Genomic DNA, 18,226 nt, shown 5'->3' with positions numbered 1-18,226 from the left:
ATAAGTAAAGCTACATGTATAAGAAAATAGAATTATGTTTTAAAATAGCTTTAGAAATAGAAACAACTATTTATAGGGAAACAAAGGGGATGTAATCAAGAACCTTCTAGAGACCAGACACATGAGTAACATAATGGTCCAAATCCACTCTTGATTTGTATCAAGGGCCCAAATATTCATAGAGTTCAGTCTCTTTCAACATGGTTGCCAGGAAACACTTTCTCATATTCCGTACGGCCACACTGCTTTAATAGAGTTAATAATATTACACACACACACACACACACACACACACACACACGCATGTGCACATGCATCTTTGGTTGAGTTCTAAAGATAGACTCTTAAATTCAAGACTTCTTATATTCTGCAACTCATAGAATAATGCTAGCCCCATACTTATTTAAACCCAATGAAAGTCATAAGACATATATGCCTTTGAGTTTTAATATCTGTTTCTCCTCTTAAATTATGAGAGTGAAGCGTTAGTGACCTGTTTATATCACAAAGCCAATAAAGTAAAAATTAAAACTCATTTTTATCTTTAAATGCAAACTCAATAAGTTTGTTGATCAGAAATAGTAACAAGTTAGATATATTGCTTATTTGCATCTTAGTTCTCCCACAAAAATTATTTTGAGTTTCAAATATTATTTTTGCTTATTTTAGGAAAATTATTTTTGTGTTTCAGAATTAGTTTCACTAAAGACTGAAAATACAAGTCCCAGACAAAGCACAACATAATTGTTTTTTAAAAAGCAAATTAATATAACACAAGAAAAAGGGACGCATGCATACATTTAATGTCAGCCTTATATGCAGCTTGACTGACAGAGTTTTAATTCTCAAGAGACTCTGCCTACTGTGAATATATTCCTTCAGAATTTCTATTTAGAGATATGTAGGGTATAAAGATCAACATTGAGATGTAATTCAAAATGACTGAACTGCTCAACAATTTGTTGAAATACAAGGTAAACCAATTACAATGTATTTCTGAATTCATTTATAGTATTTTATTCAAATAATTTAATATTCGGTTGAATGTAAGAATGTTATTTTTAATCAACCACTTAATTGCCACAGACAGAGTCACCTTGTAAATGTCACTGAGTACTTTTATATGTAAGTAACAGTTCAAATGTAATGCCAACATCAAATAAAGATTTTCCATACTGCCAAATAAAAGTCATTATCTGAAACAGAAACTGGGGAAATTTTTGAAATAGTATCTCATTAACCATCATTGGTCTACAAAATGATAGCAGTAGAAATGCAGCCTACAATAATAATAAGAGTATTGTGTGTGTGTGTGTGTGTGTGTGTGTGTGTGTTTCTATAAATCTAATTTTATGCTTTCATTGGCTTCATGAAGGCATGGAGAGGGCAAAAATGTCTCCACTAAGACTTGGGACATGAGAATAAGATTTCACTTTGGCAGTTAAATTCTAAATTCAACAAGCACATGTAAGATCAGAGATACACAAATATATGAGAACAGAATCACTTGCCAGCAAGAGGAACTTGACAGTAAATGGATCAATAAATTACCTGCTAAGTTTAAAAATGTGCCAACTGGAAAAAAAATTGTCAGAAAGGTATATAAAGAAAAAAGGAGGCATTTTGGCAGCAGTCATCCATCATTAAGCAAGGAAGAGATTGCCTTGAACCAATAACTGAACCCCTCATATGGAATAAAAAGTAAATCTATTGAGAAAATGGATACATTTGGTGTTTTAGCCTGTGGGCATTAAATATTCAAATGATATAACTACTGCTCAGCTATATCCCAGCCTCTCTAACACCAGTTCTGGTTCCGTATTCAGCCAGCAATCTTCTGATAGCGGTTTTCTCATGCAGCTTGCCTAAAGGAAATGTGCTACGGCAGTTATATTTCTATTGTAAGAAAATAAATTGGCATTGTAACTTATATATGTCACCTTTGATTTTAATCAACATGAGATAGCCTTTTCAAGCTGGATCAACTTGATACTGTTGAACTGTACCAAGAATTTGTCCTTAAAAAGCAGAAGACCAGGTCACCCTATCCTACACTATGTTTAAATAAACATGGTAAATATCCTTTTGCAATGTCTCTCTTTGGCAAACTTGTGATCCCTTTTTCACAATACCTTTAAGAAGAAATCTACAAATACTATTGCAGTATACTACAAATAATTATAAACTTCTAAGTAAGTATATTTTCTAATTTTATAAAATATTTATAAATGTTCTTTGTAATTCCATTATAGACCATATTATAGACAAAAATGTTGTTATATATCTTCTTCCCCTTACTAGAAATTAAAATTTTCTTACTCCGATTTAAATATCTAATTTTATTAAGACTTTTTAAAGTATGCATAGATGTGAAGAAATTTGCATATTTTCTAATTCCTTCTTAATAGAACTCCACTTATTATGATACTAAGGTATCTATCATTTGGGAATTCTGCTCCTATTATTTATTTCAAGATTTTACTTCAAGCGCTTGCATTCCAAAAGGACATACAGATGAGTTATATGTAGGCTTCACATAATTGTCTCTGAATAATGCTTGAATTCGTTCTTAATCAAAAGCAGGAATCTTTCCATGTAAAGGTTGAATCCTGTTAAATAAAGACTGAATTTTGTAGTATCTGAACGCTAGCCCTATTACACATGATAATGACTATTTATGATATTCACTAGTAATTTAAAATCCTTCAATTAATAGATAGTGAGATAAATGTTTAAATAAGCCTTTAATACCTTTATGCTTGTACCTCTGGGTTCAGGTTTCCTACTCAGACTCCACTTTAACTAATTCAATAATTAAATGTTTAATATAAAATAATCATTGAATAATAAAATCAACACCTTATACATTCGGAACAATGTGGGTCATTCATTCATACATTTATTCTACAAGTACTATGTCTAACTGATGGACGCTGATAAATCAGATTACAAACTGGTAACAGAGGTACCTCAATGCACAGAGAATATATACACATAGAACGATAAGACACATAAAAGTAGGTATTTGCTTTAGATAATTATTTGATTTTAATTCAATTGAAATAATATTTAGTTGAATATTTACTTCATGCTAAAAACATGCTACACGAAAACTGTGCAGAGTTGAAGAAAGGATTAAAGAAGACACAACTCAAAACAGAACTTAAGCATGCTTTTATAAATACGTATACCATGAAGCTGGAAGCCATCATTCTCAGCAAACTAACACAGGAACAAAAAACCAAACACCGAATGTTCTCACTCATAAGTGGGAGAGAACACATAGACACAGGGAGGGGAACATCACACACTGGGGCCTGTCGTGGGGGACAGGGGCAAGGGGAGAGAGAGCATTAGGACTAATACCTAATGCATGCTGGGCTTAAAACCTAGATGATGGGTTGATAGGTGCAGCAAACCACCATGGCACATGTATACCCATGTAACAAACCTTCATGTTTTGCACTTGTATCCCAGAACTTAAAGTAAAATATATATATATACACACATATACATACAGAAATTTGGAGATAGGACAGACTGAAAAGAATAACTCTCTTTAGCAAATATGGAAAGGGTGGTGATGAAAGAAAATGGAATTTAGGGGAAAACATCACAGAAACAATTTGGATCTTAAAAAATAACTGGATTGTTGACAAACAGTGGCATTCCAAGCCAAGGCAAGAGCATATGCAAAGGCATAGAAGTTCACAAGTGCAGGCTTTTTATTCTGGAATAGCACTCTGCTTAATGTCCTTGTGGTGGTATTTTAATGGAGGATGGTCTCTGAAGATATTGCTATAAAGATGATTTAGGTGAGAATCATTTAATTCAGGCATTATCATTCAAAAACTGCCACATGATAGTCACTCTGATTGGTCCTGGAAGTACAGAGAGAATAACTGTACCTACCTTATAGAATTGCTGTGTGAATTAAGTTATTTGATATTCTTAGAGCATTTAATTCAGTGTTTGATTTTTAGGGGAAGCTTATTGTAGAACTGTTAGCTTCTTGTAGAACTCAAAAGTAGAGTTGAATCTAAAAAAATACAGATTTCTGAAGTCACATGAATATGTATGGTTGTTTCAGCCATGGCAGTTTAGAAGAGATGGCTCAAGATGAAGACCTGGCATAAGAACACAAGCTGTCCACACTAATATCCTCAATGCACAGAGAAAATAGTGAAAAATAGGCTTATTTTAAAAAGCATTCAGCTAAGTCAGATTAAAAGGAGAGACTGGAATCTCATAGGCCATGGAAGATGAGAGTGTCAAAATGGAGTGTTTGTCCATCCTTATCACATTCTTAGAGGGTTGGCAAAGTAATTGAACTGGAAAGAAGTCAATAAGGTTTTGGTTTCCAATGACAAACACTGTTCCTAAAAAGTGAAAATAAGGAAGAAGTCAGATTTTAATGGGATGACCAGGACCTACATAGTATAACAATCATTGGCAACATGTTCACCAAGTGTGATGATAAAGAGAGGAAGAGAAAGAAGATATTTTTTAAAGAGAAGGAAACTCAATGATTTTTAGTGTTTCTGTTCATTTATTTTACGTTTATGTATGTGAACTTTAAAGATAGGGAAGATGAGCATTTTGTTTAGAGGAAGGAGAAAGGGAAGCTTCTTGAAATTAAAGGAAAGGTTAATGGATAAATTTCTCATCTGAGGTGAAACATCACAGAGTTCAAAATTCAGGGCATCGACATTCAGGCAAGGAGCAGCTACATCTATCTCTAACCCTCCCTGATTTATGAAGTAAGATATCCTGATATTCTGCTTGGCTTGGTAGTAGGTAAAACAGCCTACAGATAACAGGAAATCTCAACTGGCATATATAAGATGAGACAAGGATAGGTTAATGAATGGGATCAATCAAACACATGTAGGGAAGTCAAGGCATTTTAGGCAGAGGAAATGACAAGAATAAAACGAATAGCTTTTCATTTCCACTTGCTGTCTTCTTTCCATTAATGATAGGTATAAGACAGACAACATGGCATAATGGCTAAGAGCATGGAAACCTGATCCAGCATGAGATTGGATCCTGACTCTACCACTTATTGTATGTATAACTCTGTGATAGGTCATATATAAACAATTCTCAAGGACAAACTCATCTGATGGCTCCAAAACATACAGCAGCTGAGGGAATGACTGCAGTAGTCCTAATGGGAAATTTGGGTTGCATACTTTCAATGCTTGATTCTCCTAATCTGTAAAAGTGGTTTTCAACCCATCTAGAAGGCAGAGGCAAGTAATGCTGCTAAACATCCTACAGTACACAGTAGCACCTCTCATAGTAAATAATTATCCAGCCCAAAATATCAGCAGTGTCAAAGTTGAGACATCTTAATCCAAAAAATGGAGACAATAATTGTTGTGTACCAGGCTCATAAAGCTGTTGTAAGGTTTAAATATGTTAACCCTTGTAAAGCATGTAGAATAGTGCCTAGTGTTAAATGTACACAATAAAGGCCAACTAACATAAAAATAATAACAATGATGATAATGTCTCAAATTCTATCCTATATTACTTCTTAAAAGTACATGAAATTCATCTCACCATTGTACCCATGTATAAAGATAATTCAAGAGGTACATATCTATGAGTAAAGAAGGCTTCTTAGACTATTTAACTGATATAAATATTTCTGGTTAAACAGTAAAATATTATTTAGGATAGCCATTGTTCTAAGATAAATAACGAACTTAACTGCTTTTGTTTTCTCATTGAATTGTCCAAACATTTCAATGATAAATATGTTCAATTTTTTTCTTATGACAGAATATTTGATTTTATTTAGAAGTAATATGTATTTGTAGGAAAAAGAACTGTAGTGAATTTTAATACAGAAAAATAACTATAAAACAAACACTTGAGCAGAGAAAAATATGCAACCATGACTATAAAACTAATGATGGTTATTTTCTTTCCCTACCCAGCAACAGAACTTGTATTTTCATTTCCTGTCATTCATTTATTCTTTCAAAACTCGTATGGGATAGAATCCCCTCAGCTGCAACATTAAAAAAAAAATTAAAAAAAATGAATAGCTTCAATTTTAGTTTACTTAAGCATGTAAGTTTGTATTGTTGCTTTGTTTCAATTTGTTTCTTTGTTTTATCTCATATAACAAGAATTCCACCAATGCGGCGACAGTTACAATAGGTCAGGGCTCTGTTTCCATTTGTCTTTTGTTTTTCATGGTTCCATCTTCCTTCTTCTTTGGGCTTCATTAACAGACAAGTAGAAAAAAGCTAAGATACTTCTTGAGAGTCTTTTAAAGGTCCAATATACAACAACATCCACAGATAAGAAAAGGGTTTTTACTCTTATTGAAATCATAACACCTTGGCCAGAAGTTCTCCTTCCAGCAGATTTTCCCTTTTAACTCACTGACTTACGAATAAACAAATCAAATTTTTTTTCTTTTCTTTTCTTTTTTGAGACGGAGTCTCGCTCTGTCGCCCAGGCTGGAGTGCAATGGCGCGATCTCGGCTCACTGCAAGCTCCGCCTCCCGGGTTCACGCCATTCTCCTGCCTCAGCCTCCCGAGTAGCTGGGACTACGGGTGCCCGCAACCACGCCCGGCTAATTTTTTGTAGTTTTAGTAGAGATGGGGTTTCACCGTGTTAGCCAGGATGGTCTCGATCTCCTGACCTCGTGATCTGCCCGCCTCGGCCTCCCAAAGTGCTGCAATTACAGGAGTGAGCCACCACGCCTCCCCAAACAAGTCTATTTCAAACAGAATTATGCCATCACCAGTTTAGACAAATATGGCTTCTCTTCTAAATAAATGTTTTCCCAGAATAAATAGCTATGAGGCAGAGGAGACTATTTGATTAAAGCTGAGATTATCTTAGGAAAGAAGAAATAGAAAGGTTAGACAAGGGTTCTGTATCACTTCATCCTACACTTTAATGTGTACATGAACCATTTAGAGATCTTGATAAAGTGCCAATTTGGAACCAGTAGTCCTGTAGGTAATCTTAGATCCTGAATTTCCAATAACTTTCCAGTGATGCCAATAATCCTGGCCCCTGGACAAAAATTTGAGTAGGAAGGTGTGAGAACTTTCATTATGCACTTACTCTGAATTTGGTCTTTACTAGTACTTGAAATGCAAAGTAAAATAATCATGGTCTGTATCCTCAAGGAAATAAAGAGTAATGGGGAATTTATAGTCTAGTGTTAGTCTAGATTTCTAGTGGGAAAAGAAAAATACATGAATATATCATTACAATCTTGAAATTTGAAATATGGTTATACTTACACTCTCAGTATAAAATAAGTTGATATTTAACTCTTATGGATTACATGCTAATGTAATCACCTTGCAAAAATATTTAAAAGTGTTAAGTCATTTATTCCTATTGATAATTTTAATAGATGTGATATGGAGGTAAACTCTATATTTTATCTCTACATCTCTAGGTACCGAGATATAGTGAGTACTTTTTTAAGTTTATAATAGCTTCTCTATTCACCTAATTATTTGAAATTACTTATAAAATTATTTCTGATGTTCTCAAATATTTTGTAACAACAGTGCACTTTATTGTGATAAAAATAAACGGTCTACACATTTATGGAGTTTTTTGTTAAACTTCAGAATATAAGAATTGGTTGTCATATTACTCTAGATTCTCTGAGAAGCAGGCACCAAAATAAAATTTAATGAGAAAGAAATCTCACAGAGGAAAAACCTGTGAGAGAAAATGGGGAGAGAGCTAAGGGATGCTTACAGAGTCATTAAACCATGATACTGCTAAAAAAAAATAATAATAAAAGAGGGAGGTAAATTTTACTTAGTTAGTGTGGCAGCATTTCAAACTGCCATGTATACTTAAGGCAAGTTAGGCAGTTAGGCAAGGCAGATGAAGAGTCCTCAAGCCAAAGCTGTGCATCAGAGGACAGCTGCATCTCCCAGGAACGGCCTGCGTTGGTATCCTGCCATACTCAATCTTTGGGAGTAGCCTGAGGTTGTCCATCAGCGCAAGAATCTATGTGAATTTCAAAGCACTGCTGCTAGGCCCTGGGACAGTTAAGCTCCCTGCAGCTAGAGACTTGAGAGGCACATTCTCATAGACATCATGGTTATATCAAATAGACAGTGTCCTTTGCAGAGCTAATAGAGCCAAGCCAAGTTCCTTACATTTAAATTTGTTCTATTCAGCCATAGGCATAAAGTGACAATTGATCTAAAGGTGCTTTCTGATATCTTGAAAATAACTCCAGGAACAGTGTGAATAAGAAGAGGCGAGAACCACCCCCGGACCGACCAAAGCCCGCGCGCCACTGCATCCCGTGCCCAGTGCCTACGTCCAGCCGCTGTCGACGCCACCATGCCCAGGAGAAAGGCTGAAGGAGATAAAGTCAAGGTGAAGGATGAACCACAGAGAAGATCCGCGAGGTTGTCTACTAAACCTGCTCCTCCAAAGCCAGAGCCTGAGCCTAAAAAGGCCCCTGCAAAGAAGAGAGAGAAGGTACCCAAAGGGGAAAAGAGAAAAGCTGATGCAGGCAAGGAGGGGAATAACCCTGCAGAAAAGAGAGATGCCAAAACAGACCAGGCACAGAAAGCTGAAGATGCTGGAGATGCCAAGTGGAGTGTGTGCTACTTGCTGCTGAATGGTGTAACTTGGGCAACACAGAAGTAGGAAGAAGCTAAAGTGATGAAAATCACACCTGGAAGATTCCCAATGTATTGCGTGATACACAAGCAAAGACCAAATGTTGGGAACAATATAAAAAGTATAGTGTTTAATCCATTTATAAATGAAATCTTGAAATTTAAATACAACAGATACATGTGATGATGTCATGGTCAATTTCTTTAGCAGTATTTATTACCTTCCTTTCATAGAAATTTCTATATTAAAAAATTAATTCAGGATCATCAAAATTATTCCAGTTCCTTGAATTTTCAGTCACTGTTGTGATTTCGGTGGCATGTTCATTCAATGAAAGAGTGAGCAAGATGCTCAAATGTTATGAAATGTCAATGACTATATATGGTGAGAAGAGAATAACTAATTTAGCAAAGCATCAAGACTTGGCTTTAAATTATTGCAACTGTCAAGTTCTGAGACGAAAACAACAGCTGCCTAATGCCTACATTCAGGAATGGGGTTGTTCTGCAATCAAGACATCTGGGCAACCACAAGTCAGAAATAATTTTTCAAATAGTGACTAGTTTTTAAAATGTATTCTGTAGTACCAAATCAAATAATCAATTTTATTAGTGCATTAATGTGGAACAAACTTTTGGTTTGTCTTCATGCAATTTATATTACAAAACTAATCAGTTCAACAAAAAATGGGGTACCCACTGTTATTGTCAACTTCTTTCATGGCTGCATAGTATTTCTGGAAATATGTACCAAGATAAATTGGGAGCAATAAGCATAATTTTATTACTTTTATTTGAAATAAAGGCTTACTCTATGAGAAAAGATAGTACTTTATCTGCTACAAAACATCTACATTGTGCTTTTTGATGGTTAGTAGATTTAATAAAAAGCTAATTGTTTCATGTCACAGTTGAGCAAAGTCAACTAAGAAACCTAATTGAAAAGATTTCAGGTCTTGGGGAGATAAAGAAAAGCCAAAGAAACCTAGTTTGAAAGTGGAATTTAGTGTGTCAAAATTTCAAAAGCAAAACATTTTGTAAAGCTTTGAGAAAAAAATATAGTTTGGAACTTAAAAGAATAAATTTATGCTTCAGAAGTTTTGAAATACTATGGAAATGTAACATACTATTAATAAAGAGTATACTCCCACAATTTATTATCACAAATATAATATACCCGACAATCAGAATAAAATTCAAAGACTGCAACTTGAAAACCTCTCACAATTACTACTAAAAGGAAAATCAGTGTGCTTTTAGAATATAATATTTGAGAAAATTGCTTATAAATATTAAAAGAAGCATGTGCAGTAGTTTTCTTTGTCATAAATTAGAAGAGTCAATCTCTTATGCTTTTCAGTTTACATTATTGCTTCCATTTAAATCCTGAGCAAATTTTAGAAAAAAAAATTAAAAAGAGATGCTTAATGGTTGAAAACTCTATGACAGAGGTAACTGAATTTTAAAACTGACTTCTTCAAGTCAAAGGGCCATAGGAGATTATTTCAACTCTTTTGAATTAAAAATCTTTTATTGAAGGTCTCTGACACAAGGACCCAATTGAAACTTTTCAAAAAAATATTTAAAGTTGGTAAGCAGATGTAATGCTAATATAGAAACATAACTAAGAGCTTATCCTTTCCCCCTTATCTTTAAGGAAAATATGAAACAAATTTGCAGAAGAAAATAGCAGATAGCTTCCTCGAAGGCAAATTTTCATTCCAATTTTACTATATCTTAGCTACAGTTTGCAAAATTCACTTCTGATGTTTTATGCTAAGCACATCTGTTGTTAGTAGCTGGAAGACAAGCATGCTCATTTTTTTAGAAGTCTATATAAATGGAAAAGAGTGGCATTATGCAAAGGCTTTTAAAAGTATCACTTAGGATAAAATGAGAGCTGTTTAGTCCTTGTAAGCATATTCAAGAAGAATTTGTCTCTGAGCCTCAAAGAAGATTTCTGTAAATTATTTTACCCTAAGAGATGTGAATCCCTCTTGTGGATTAAGAACAGAACACTTCACAAAGGTTTAGATTCCAATAATCAGGTACCTACACACTATAACGAACTATATAAATAATTAGATCAACTGAAATAATTTAAAAAGTAAATTTGAATTCTTTGGTTACATTATTTAACAAATTTGAGGGATATTGCAGTAACTAATACATTTAACAAATAAAATAATAAAATACACCTCCAAAGTAGGTGTCATTACTTGCTCTAAATAGTATTAACCAACTGAGAAAAATACCGACTTTTCTTTAATAGTGAACTCAAATAATATTGGTGGGCTGTGTGTGTGGGGTGTGGAGTGGGGAGTGGTATATGACTTACCTTACATTAAATATGTTTGTCTGCCACAGGTCTTTAGAGCAAGGTGAATCAGTCTCTTCAATATTCAACATATGCCACTATTGCAAGCCTCTTTAAGAAGATACTGAGAGGTGACAGCATGTTGGCAGACCTCACAGCCCACGCTCGCTCTCCGGGCCTCCTCCGCCTTGGCGCCCACTATGGCCGCGCTTGAGGAGCCCTTCAGCCCACCGCTGCACTGTGGGAGCCCCTTTCTGGGCTGGCCAAGGCCGGAGCCGGCTCCCTCACCTTGCGGGGAGGTGTGGAGGGAGACGCGCCGAGGGAGAGGCGCCGGCGGGAACCCGGGCTGCGCGGCGCTTGCGGGCCCGCGCAAGTTCCGGGTGGGCGTGGCCTCGGCAGGCCCGGCACCCAGAGCGGCCAGCCCGCCGCCGCGGCAGTGAGGGGCTTAGCACCTGGGCCAGCAGCAGCTGTGCTCGACTTCTCGCCGGGCCTTAGCTGCCTCCCGGCGGGGCAGGGCTCGGGACCCGCAGCCCGCCATGCCTGAGCCTCCCCCGCCGTGGGCTCCTGCGCGGCCGGAGCCTCCGCGACGAGCGCCACCCCCTGCTCCACGGCGCCCAGTCCCATCGACCACCCAAGGGTTGAGGAGTGCGGGCGCACGGCGAAGGAGTGGCAGGCAGCTACACCTGGGACTCCCGCGCGGTATCCACTGGGTGAAGCCAGCTGGGCTTCTGAGTCTCGTGGGGACTTGGAGAACCTTTATGTCTAGCTAAGGGGTTGTAAATACACCAATTGGCACTCAGTATCTAGCTCAAGGTTTGTAAACACACCAATCAGCACCCTTTGTCTAGCTCAGGGTTTGTGAATGCACCAATCCACGCTCTGTATCTAGCTACTCTGGTGGGGAGTTGGAGAACCTTTGTGTGGACACTCTGTATCTAGCTAATCTAGTGGGGACCTGGAGAACTTTTGTGTCTAGCTCAGGGATTGTAAACGCAACAATCAGCACCCTGTCAAAACGGACCAATCAGCAGGATGTGGGTGGGGCCAGATAAGAGAATAAAAGCAGGCTGTCCTTACCAGCAGTGGTAACCAGCTGAGGTTCTCTTCCACGCTGTGGAAGCGTTGTTCGTTTGCTCTTTGCAGTAAACCTTGCTGCTGCTCACTCTTTGGGTCCACATTGCCTTTATGAGCTGTAACACTGCAGAGGTCTGCAGCTTCACTCCTGAGCTAGCCAGACCAGGAACGCACCAGAAGGAAGAAACTCCGAACACATCCGAACATCAGAAGGAAGAAACAAACTCCAGACATGCTGCCTTTAAGAACTGTAACACTCACCACGAGGGTCCACGGCTTCATTCTTGAAGTCAGTGAGACCAAGAACCCACCAATTCCGGACACAATACCATTTAAGTTTAGAACCTAATAATTACAAGGAGCCAGACACATGAGGAGGATAAGGTATTATGGAGAGGAGAATCATTCTAAGCAGAGGGAAAAAAAGTCTTGCAAAGGTCCAGGAGCCGGAAAGTGGTTTGCACTTGCTGGTTTAATAAAGGGCAATGTGGCTAGGCAGTGGCTTTCAAAATACTTGACCCAGACCCACAGTAAAAAAATTAATTTTACATTGTCACCTAATACACACCTAGAGACACCAGACAGAGACACACACTTACACATGTATAGCTTAGAGTTTTATGAAGCATTATTCTCTTACTACATGTTATGCACTTTTACCTTTGTTTCTATTCCTTTAATTGTGTTTTGTTCTCTCTGTCTATCTCTCTCTCCCCCCCACCCCCCCTCTCAACACAGACAGGCCCCTGAGTTGACTTCACAACCCACCGATGAGTCAGCTTGCATTTTGTGAAACAAAGGAATAGGGAAGAGTGTGGTAGAGACTGATATAACATGATGCGGGCAAAGCCAGCAGATGCCAGAGTGGATAGGGTGTGTAGGACACTAAAAGGGGTTTTCTTTATCAGCTATACTAGGGTGCCAGATTTAGCTAATAAAAATAGAAGCTGCCTAATTAAATTGGAATTTTAGATAATTACTTTTGGTATAATTTGTCTCATCCAACACTTGTTCTGCAATGATATAATACTTACAACATAACACTTGTCCTATGTTTTGCCTTGCAATCCTTTTCTAAGGTTGATGAGAAGACATTATAAAATTTTACTTTAGAGTGATTAATGGAGAGATAAATAATCTGATCTTTTAAAAAGGTGCCTCAAGTTGCCATGGGGTGAATTATTAATAGCTAAAGAGGCAAGAAAAGCTTAGGTAGCTGGCTGTTGTAAGAAGAGCTATTATTTCCTTCAGGGAGTGGGACAGTGACCCGTGGAGCCCAGAATATTGGTTTCATATTATTTAGTATAGTGAGTTGCAGAAATATGCCACGTTTCAGAGAAAAAGAAAAAACTAATTGAAATAAGTCTGCTTATTCTATACTAATATACTCATTATATAGTCGTTAAATTGTAATGTTTATTTCTCAAAATAGCCTTAATTAAAATATTATCAACATAATGAACACAAACTTTTACAATTCTAATTGAAGAACATCATTCTCCCCGCTCCTCACACTTGGCTAACCTGGCTCCACTGAGAAGGACCTCAGCATTCTTCCAATGCCCTGGGACTGAAGTTGGGAGGTTTGTACATGGTCTCAACCCTAAAAAAAGAAAATCGCCCCCTGAACTGTGAAAAATAAATCTCTGTTCTTTATACATGTAACAACAACAATAAAAAAGTTAAAATGAACCCAGACTGATAATCATCAAGACCTCCTCAGAACAGCTTGTGAGATTGTATTAGTAGATGACACTGAGGTTTGGGGGAGCGTTTTAGAATGGAATTTTTTATGTGGTAACATGTTTTACAGATAAATTATATAGTGATGTCTTGATTCAAATGCTTTTGGTTTAAATTATCTTTTATATAATATTGACAAAATCTTATTAGATGTCTTGGCTTCTTAGATGGTATGTCGAATCATAGTTGTGTATTTAGTACAGTAATCACACAGTCATTCAAATGTTGATTTTTCCTTTTATATTTTTCATAATTTTTTTTTCTGACTTTTATGTTCAGGGGTACATGTGCAAGTTTGTTATATGGGTAAACTCATGCCACAGTGGTTTATTGTACCGATTATTTTGTCACCCAGATACTAAGCCTAACACCCAATGGTTGTTTTTTCTGTTCCTTTCCCTCCTTCTACCCTCCACTCTCAGATAGGCCCCAGTGTGTGCTGTTCCCATCTGTGTCCATGTGTCCATGGGTTCTCATCATTTAGCTCCCACTTATAAGTGAGAGCATGTGGTATTTGGTTTTTCTGTTCCTGCGTTAGTTTGCTAAGAATGATGACCTCCAGCTCCGTCCATGTTATTGAAAAGAACAAGATCTCATTCTTTTTTATGGGTGCATAGTATTCCACACTGTATATGTACCACATTTTATTTATCCAGTCTACTATTGATAGGTATTTAGTTTGATTCCATGTATTTACTATTGTGAATACCGCTGAAATGAACTTTTGCATGCATGTGTCTTTGTGGTAGAATGATTTATATTCCTTTGGGTATATACCCAGTAATGGGATTGCTGGGTTGAGTGGTAGTTCTGTTTTTAGCTCTTTGAGGAGTTGTCACACAGCTTTCCACAATGGCTGAGCAAATTTACACTTGAAGTTGTTTATCTGCTGAAGGAGATTTTGGGCTGAGACTGGGATTTTCTAGATATAAAATGATGTCATCTTCAAACAGGGATAGTTTGACTTTCTCTCTTCCCATTTGTTTGCCATTTATTTCTTTCTCTTCCATGATTACTCTGTCTGGGACATCCAATACTATGTTGAATGGGAGTGATAAGATAGGGCATCCTTATCTTGTGCTGGTGTTTGAGGAGAATGCTTCCAGCTTTTGCTCATTCAGTACGATGTTGGCTATAGATTTGTCATATGTGGCTCTTATGATTTTGAGGTATATTTCTTCAATACATAGTTTATTAAGAGTTTTTAACATAAAAGGATGTTAAATTGTATCAAATGTCTTTTCTGCATCTATTGAAATAATCATGTTGATTTTTGTCTTTAGTTCTGTCCATGTGATGAATCACATTTATTGATTTGCATACTTTGAACCAAGCTTACATCCCAGGAATTAAGCCTACTTGATTGTGGTGGATAAGCATTTTGATGTGGTTCTGGATTCAGTTTGCAAGTATTTTGTCAAAGATTTTTGCATTAATGTTCATCAAGTATATTGGCCTGAGGTTTTCTTTTTTGTGTTGTGTCTTTGCCTGGCGTTGGTATCAGAATGAGGCTGGCCTCATAGAAAGAGTTGGAGAGGAGTTTGTCCCCTTAATTTTTTGGAAGAGTTTGAGCAAGAATGGTAGCAGCTCTTCTTTGTACATTTGCTACAATTCAAATGTGAATCTCTCTGGTTCTGAGATTTTTTTGGTTGATAGGCTACTTATCACTGATTTAATTTGAAGCTTGTTATTGGTCTGTTCAGGGAATCAATTTCTTGCTGTTTCAATCTTGGGAGGGTGTATGTGTCCAGGAATTTATGTAGCTCTTTGAGGTTTTCTACTTTGTGTGCATAGAGGGGTTCATAGTATTCTGCAATGGTTATTTGTACTTCTGTGGGGTCAGTGGTAACATCCCCTTTGTTGGTTCTGATTATGTTTATTTGGATCTTCTCTCTTTTCTTTTTTATTAATCTAGCCAGCAGCCTCTTTATCTTATAATTTTTTTTTCAAAAAAACAAGTCTTGAATTTGTTGGTCTTTTGAATGGTTTTCCATGTCTCGATCTCCTTCAGTTCAGCTCTGATTTTGGTTATTTCTTGTTTTCTTCTAGATTTGCGGTTGTTTTGCTCTTTATTCTCTAGTTCTTTTAATTGTGATGCTAGCTTATTAAATTTAGATCTTTCTAACTTTTTGACGTAGGTGTTTAGAGCTATAAATTTCCCTCTTAACACTGCCTTAGCTATGTCACAGAGATTATGGTATGATTTATCTTTGTTCTCATTCGTTTCAAAGCATTTCTTGACTTCTGCCTTAATTTCATTATCTACCGAATTCTGAAAGTCATTCTGAAGCAGGTTGTATAATTTCTATGTAATTTCATGGTGTTGAATGATTTTTTTTAGCTTTGATTTCTATTTTTTATTGCACTGTGGTCCAAGAGTGTTTCTGATATGATTTTGGTTCTTTTGCATTTGCTGAGAATTGTTTTATATTTGATTGTGTGGTCAATTCTAGAGTATGTGTCCTGTGCAGATGAGAAGAATGTATATTTTGTTGTTTTTGGGTGGAGAGTTATATAGAGGTCTATCAGATTCATTTGATCCAATGTTGAGTTCAGGTCCTGAATATCTTTGTTGATTCTCTGCCTCAGTGATCTGTCTATTACTTAAGTGGAGTGTTTAAGTCTCCCACTATTATTGTGTGGAAGTCTAAGTCTCTTCATGGGTCTCTGGGAACTTGCTTTATGAATATGGGTGCTCCTGTGTTGGGTGCATATATACTTATTATAGTTAGGTCTTCTTTTTGAATTGAACCCTGGGCCATTATGTAATGCCCTTCTTTGTTTTTTTTGATCTTTGTTGGTGTAAAGCCTGTTTTGTCTGAAATTAAGATTGTAACCCCTGCTTTTTTTCTGATTTCTTTTTGCTTGGTAGATTTTTATCCATCCCTTTATTATGAGCCTATGTGTGTCATTGTGTTTGAGATGGTTCTCTTGAAGACAGCATACTATTGGGTCTTGCATTTATAGACAGCTTGCCACTCTGTAACTTTAAATTGGACATTTAGCTCATTTACATTCAAGGTAGGATTGATATGTGTGAATTTGATCCTGTCATTGTGTTGTTACCTAGTTATTGTGCCAGCTTATTTATTTGGTAGCTTTATAGTGTCACTGGTCTTTCTACTTACATGTTTTTTTGTCTTGGCTGGTAACAATCTTTCCTTTCCATATTTAGTACCCCTTTCAATATCGCTTGTAAGGTGGATCTGGTGGTAACAAACTCGTTTAGCATTTGCTTATCTGAAAAGCATCTTATTTTTCCTTTGCTGAGGAAGCTTAGTTTGGATGGACATGAAATTCTTGGTTGAAGATTTCTTTCTATGAGAATGTTGAATATAGGTCCTCAATCTCTTCTGGCTTGCAGGGTTTTTTGCTGAGAGGTCCATTGTTATCCTGATGGGGTTCCCTTTATGAGTGACCTGCCTTTTCTCTCTAGCTGCCTTTAATGTTCTGTCTTTCATTTCAACCTTGGAAAATCTGATGATTAAGTGTGTTGGAGATAATCTTCTTGTGTAGAATCTTGTAGTGGTTCTCTGTATTTCCTGAATTTGATTATTGGCCTCTCTAGCTAGGTTGGGAAAGTTTTCATGGATGATATCGTGAAATATCCTTTCCAAGATTTTTACTTTCTCCCTATCCCTTTCAGGGATGCCAACTATTCATAGATTTGGTGTCTTTACATAATTCCACATTTCTTGGAGTTTTTTGTTCATTGCTTTTCCTTTTTTTTTTTTTTTTTTTTTTGCCTTACCATCATATTTCAATTCAGAGAGCCAGTCTTCAAGTTCTGAGATTCTTTACTCAGCTTGGTCTATTCTGCTGTTAATATTTGCGATCGCATTGTGAAATTCCTGGAGTGTGTTTTTCAGCTCTATCAGATCAGTTAGGTTCTTTTTTATACTGGCTATTTTGTTGTCAGCTCCTGTATTATTTTATTGTGATTCTTCATTTTCGTGGATTGGGTTTTTTCATTCTCCTGAATTTCAGTGATCTTCATTCTTATCTGGATTCTGGATTCTGTTTCTATCATTTCAGCCAACTCAGCCTCATTAAGAACTTTTGTTAGAGAAGTACTGTGGCCATTTTGAGGACATAAAACACTGGCAATTAGAGTTGCTGGAGTTTGCACTGATTCTTTCTCATCTCTGCATGTGGGCGTTCCTTAACACTGCTGGGCTGCCTGTGATTGAAGTGGTCAGGTTTGGGCAAGGTGGTTATTCTGGAGTCTTAATTTGGGCAGCCCTGCCCAATGAGAAGAAATGAGAACCAGGACCTGCAGGGAGAACAGTTCAGCCAACAGAGGAGAAACTTAGAGGCTGGTTAGGCAGATAGGGAGGGAGGGTTTCAGGAGTGGAAAAATACCTGCAGGACCACACCTGCACAACCCCTATACCTAGTGGAAAGAAATGTGGTTAAGAATTTCCTCTTATGCCAGGATCTTGCTCAGAAGGGAATGTC

At 36.9% G+C, this 18,226-nt stretch overlaps 1 protein-coding gene across 1 annotated transcript; it reads left to right on the top strand.

Annotated features, from left to right (window-relative positions):
* Positions 1-8,350: 8,350 nt before the first annotated feature.
* LOC101133298 (non-histone chromosomal protein HMG-17-like) lies at positions 8,351-8,662 on the top strand. The gene has a single exon (XM_055347880.1). The coding sequence runs from the start codon at positions 8,351-8,353 to the stop codon at positions 8,660-8,662; it is 312 nt and encodes a 103-aa protein (XP_055203855.1).
* The last annotated feature ends 9,564 nt before the right edge of the window (positions 8,663-18,226 follow it).

The sequence above is a fragment of the Gorilla gorilla genome, chromosome 6, assembly GCF_029281585.2.
Source record: "Gorilla gorilla gorilla isolate KB3781 chromosome 6, NHGRI_mGorGor1-v2.1_pri, whole genome shotgun sequence".
Taxonomy (NCBI): domain Eukaryota; kingdom Metazoa; phylum Chordata; class Mammalia; order Primates; family Hominidae; genus Gorilla; species Gorilla gorilla.
The sequence above is the reverse complement of the archived record's forward strand: the minus strand, read 5'-3'. Positions and strand labels throughout refer to the sequence as shown.

Bases quoted from the DNA above. Each gene is read 5' to 3' on its own strand.
- LOC101133298 (XM_055347880.1), top strand. From the start codon at position 8,351: ATGCCCAGGAGAAAGGCTGAAGGAGATAAAGTCAAGGTGAAGGATGAA.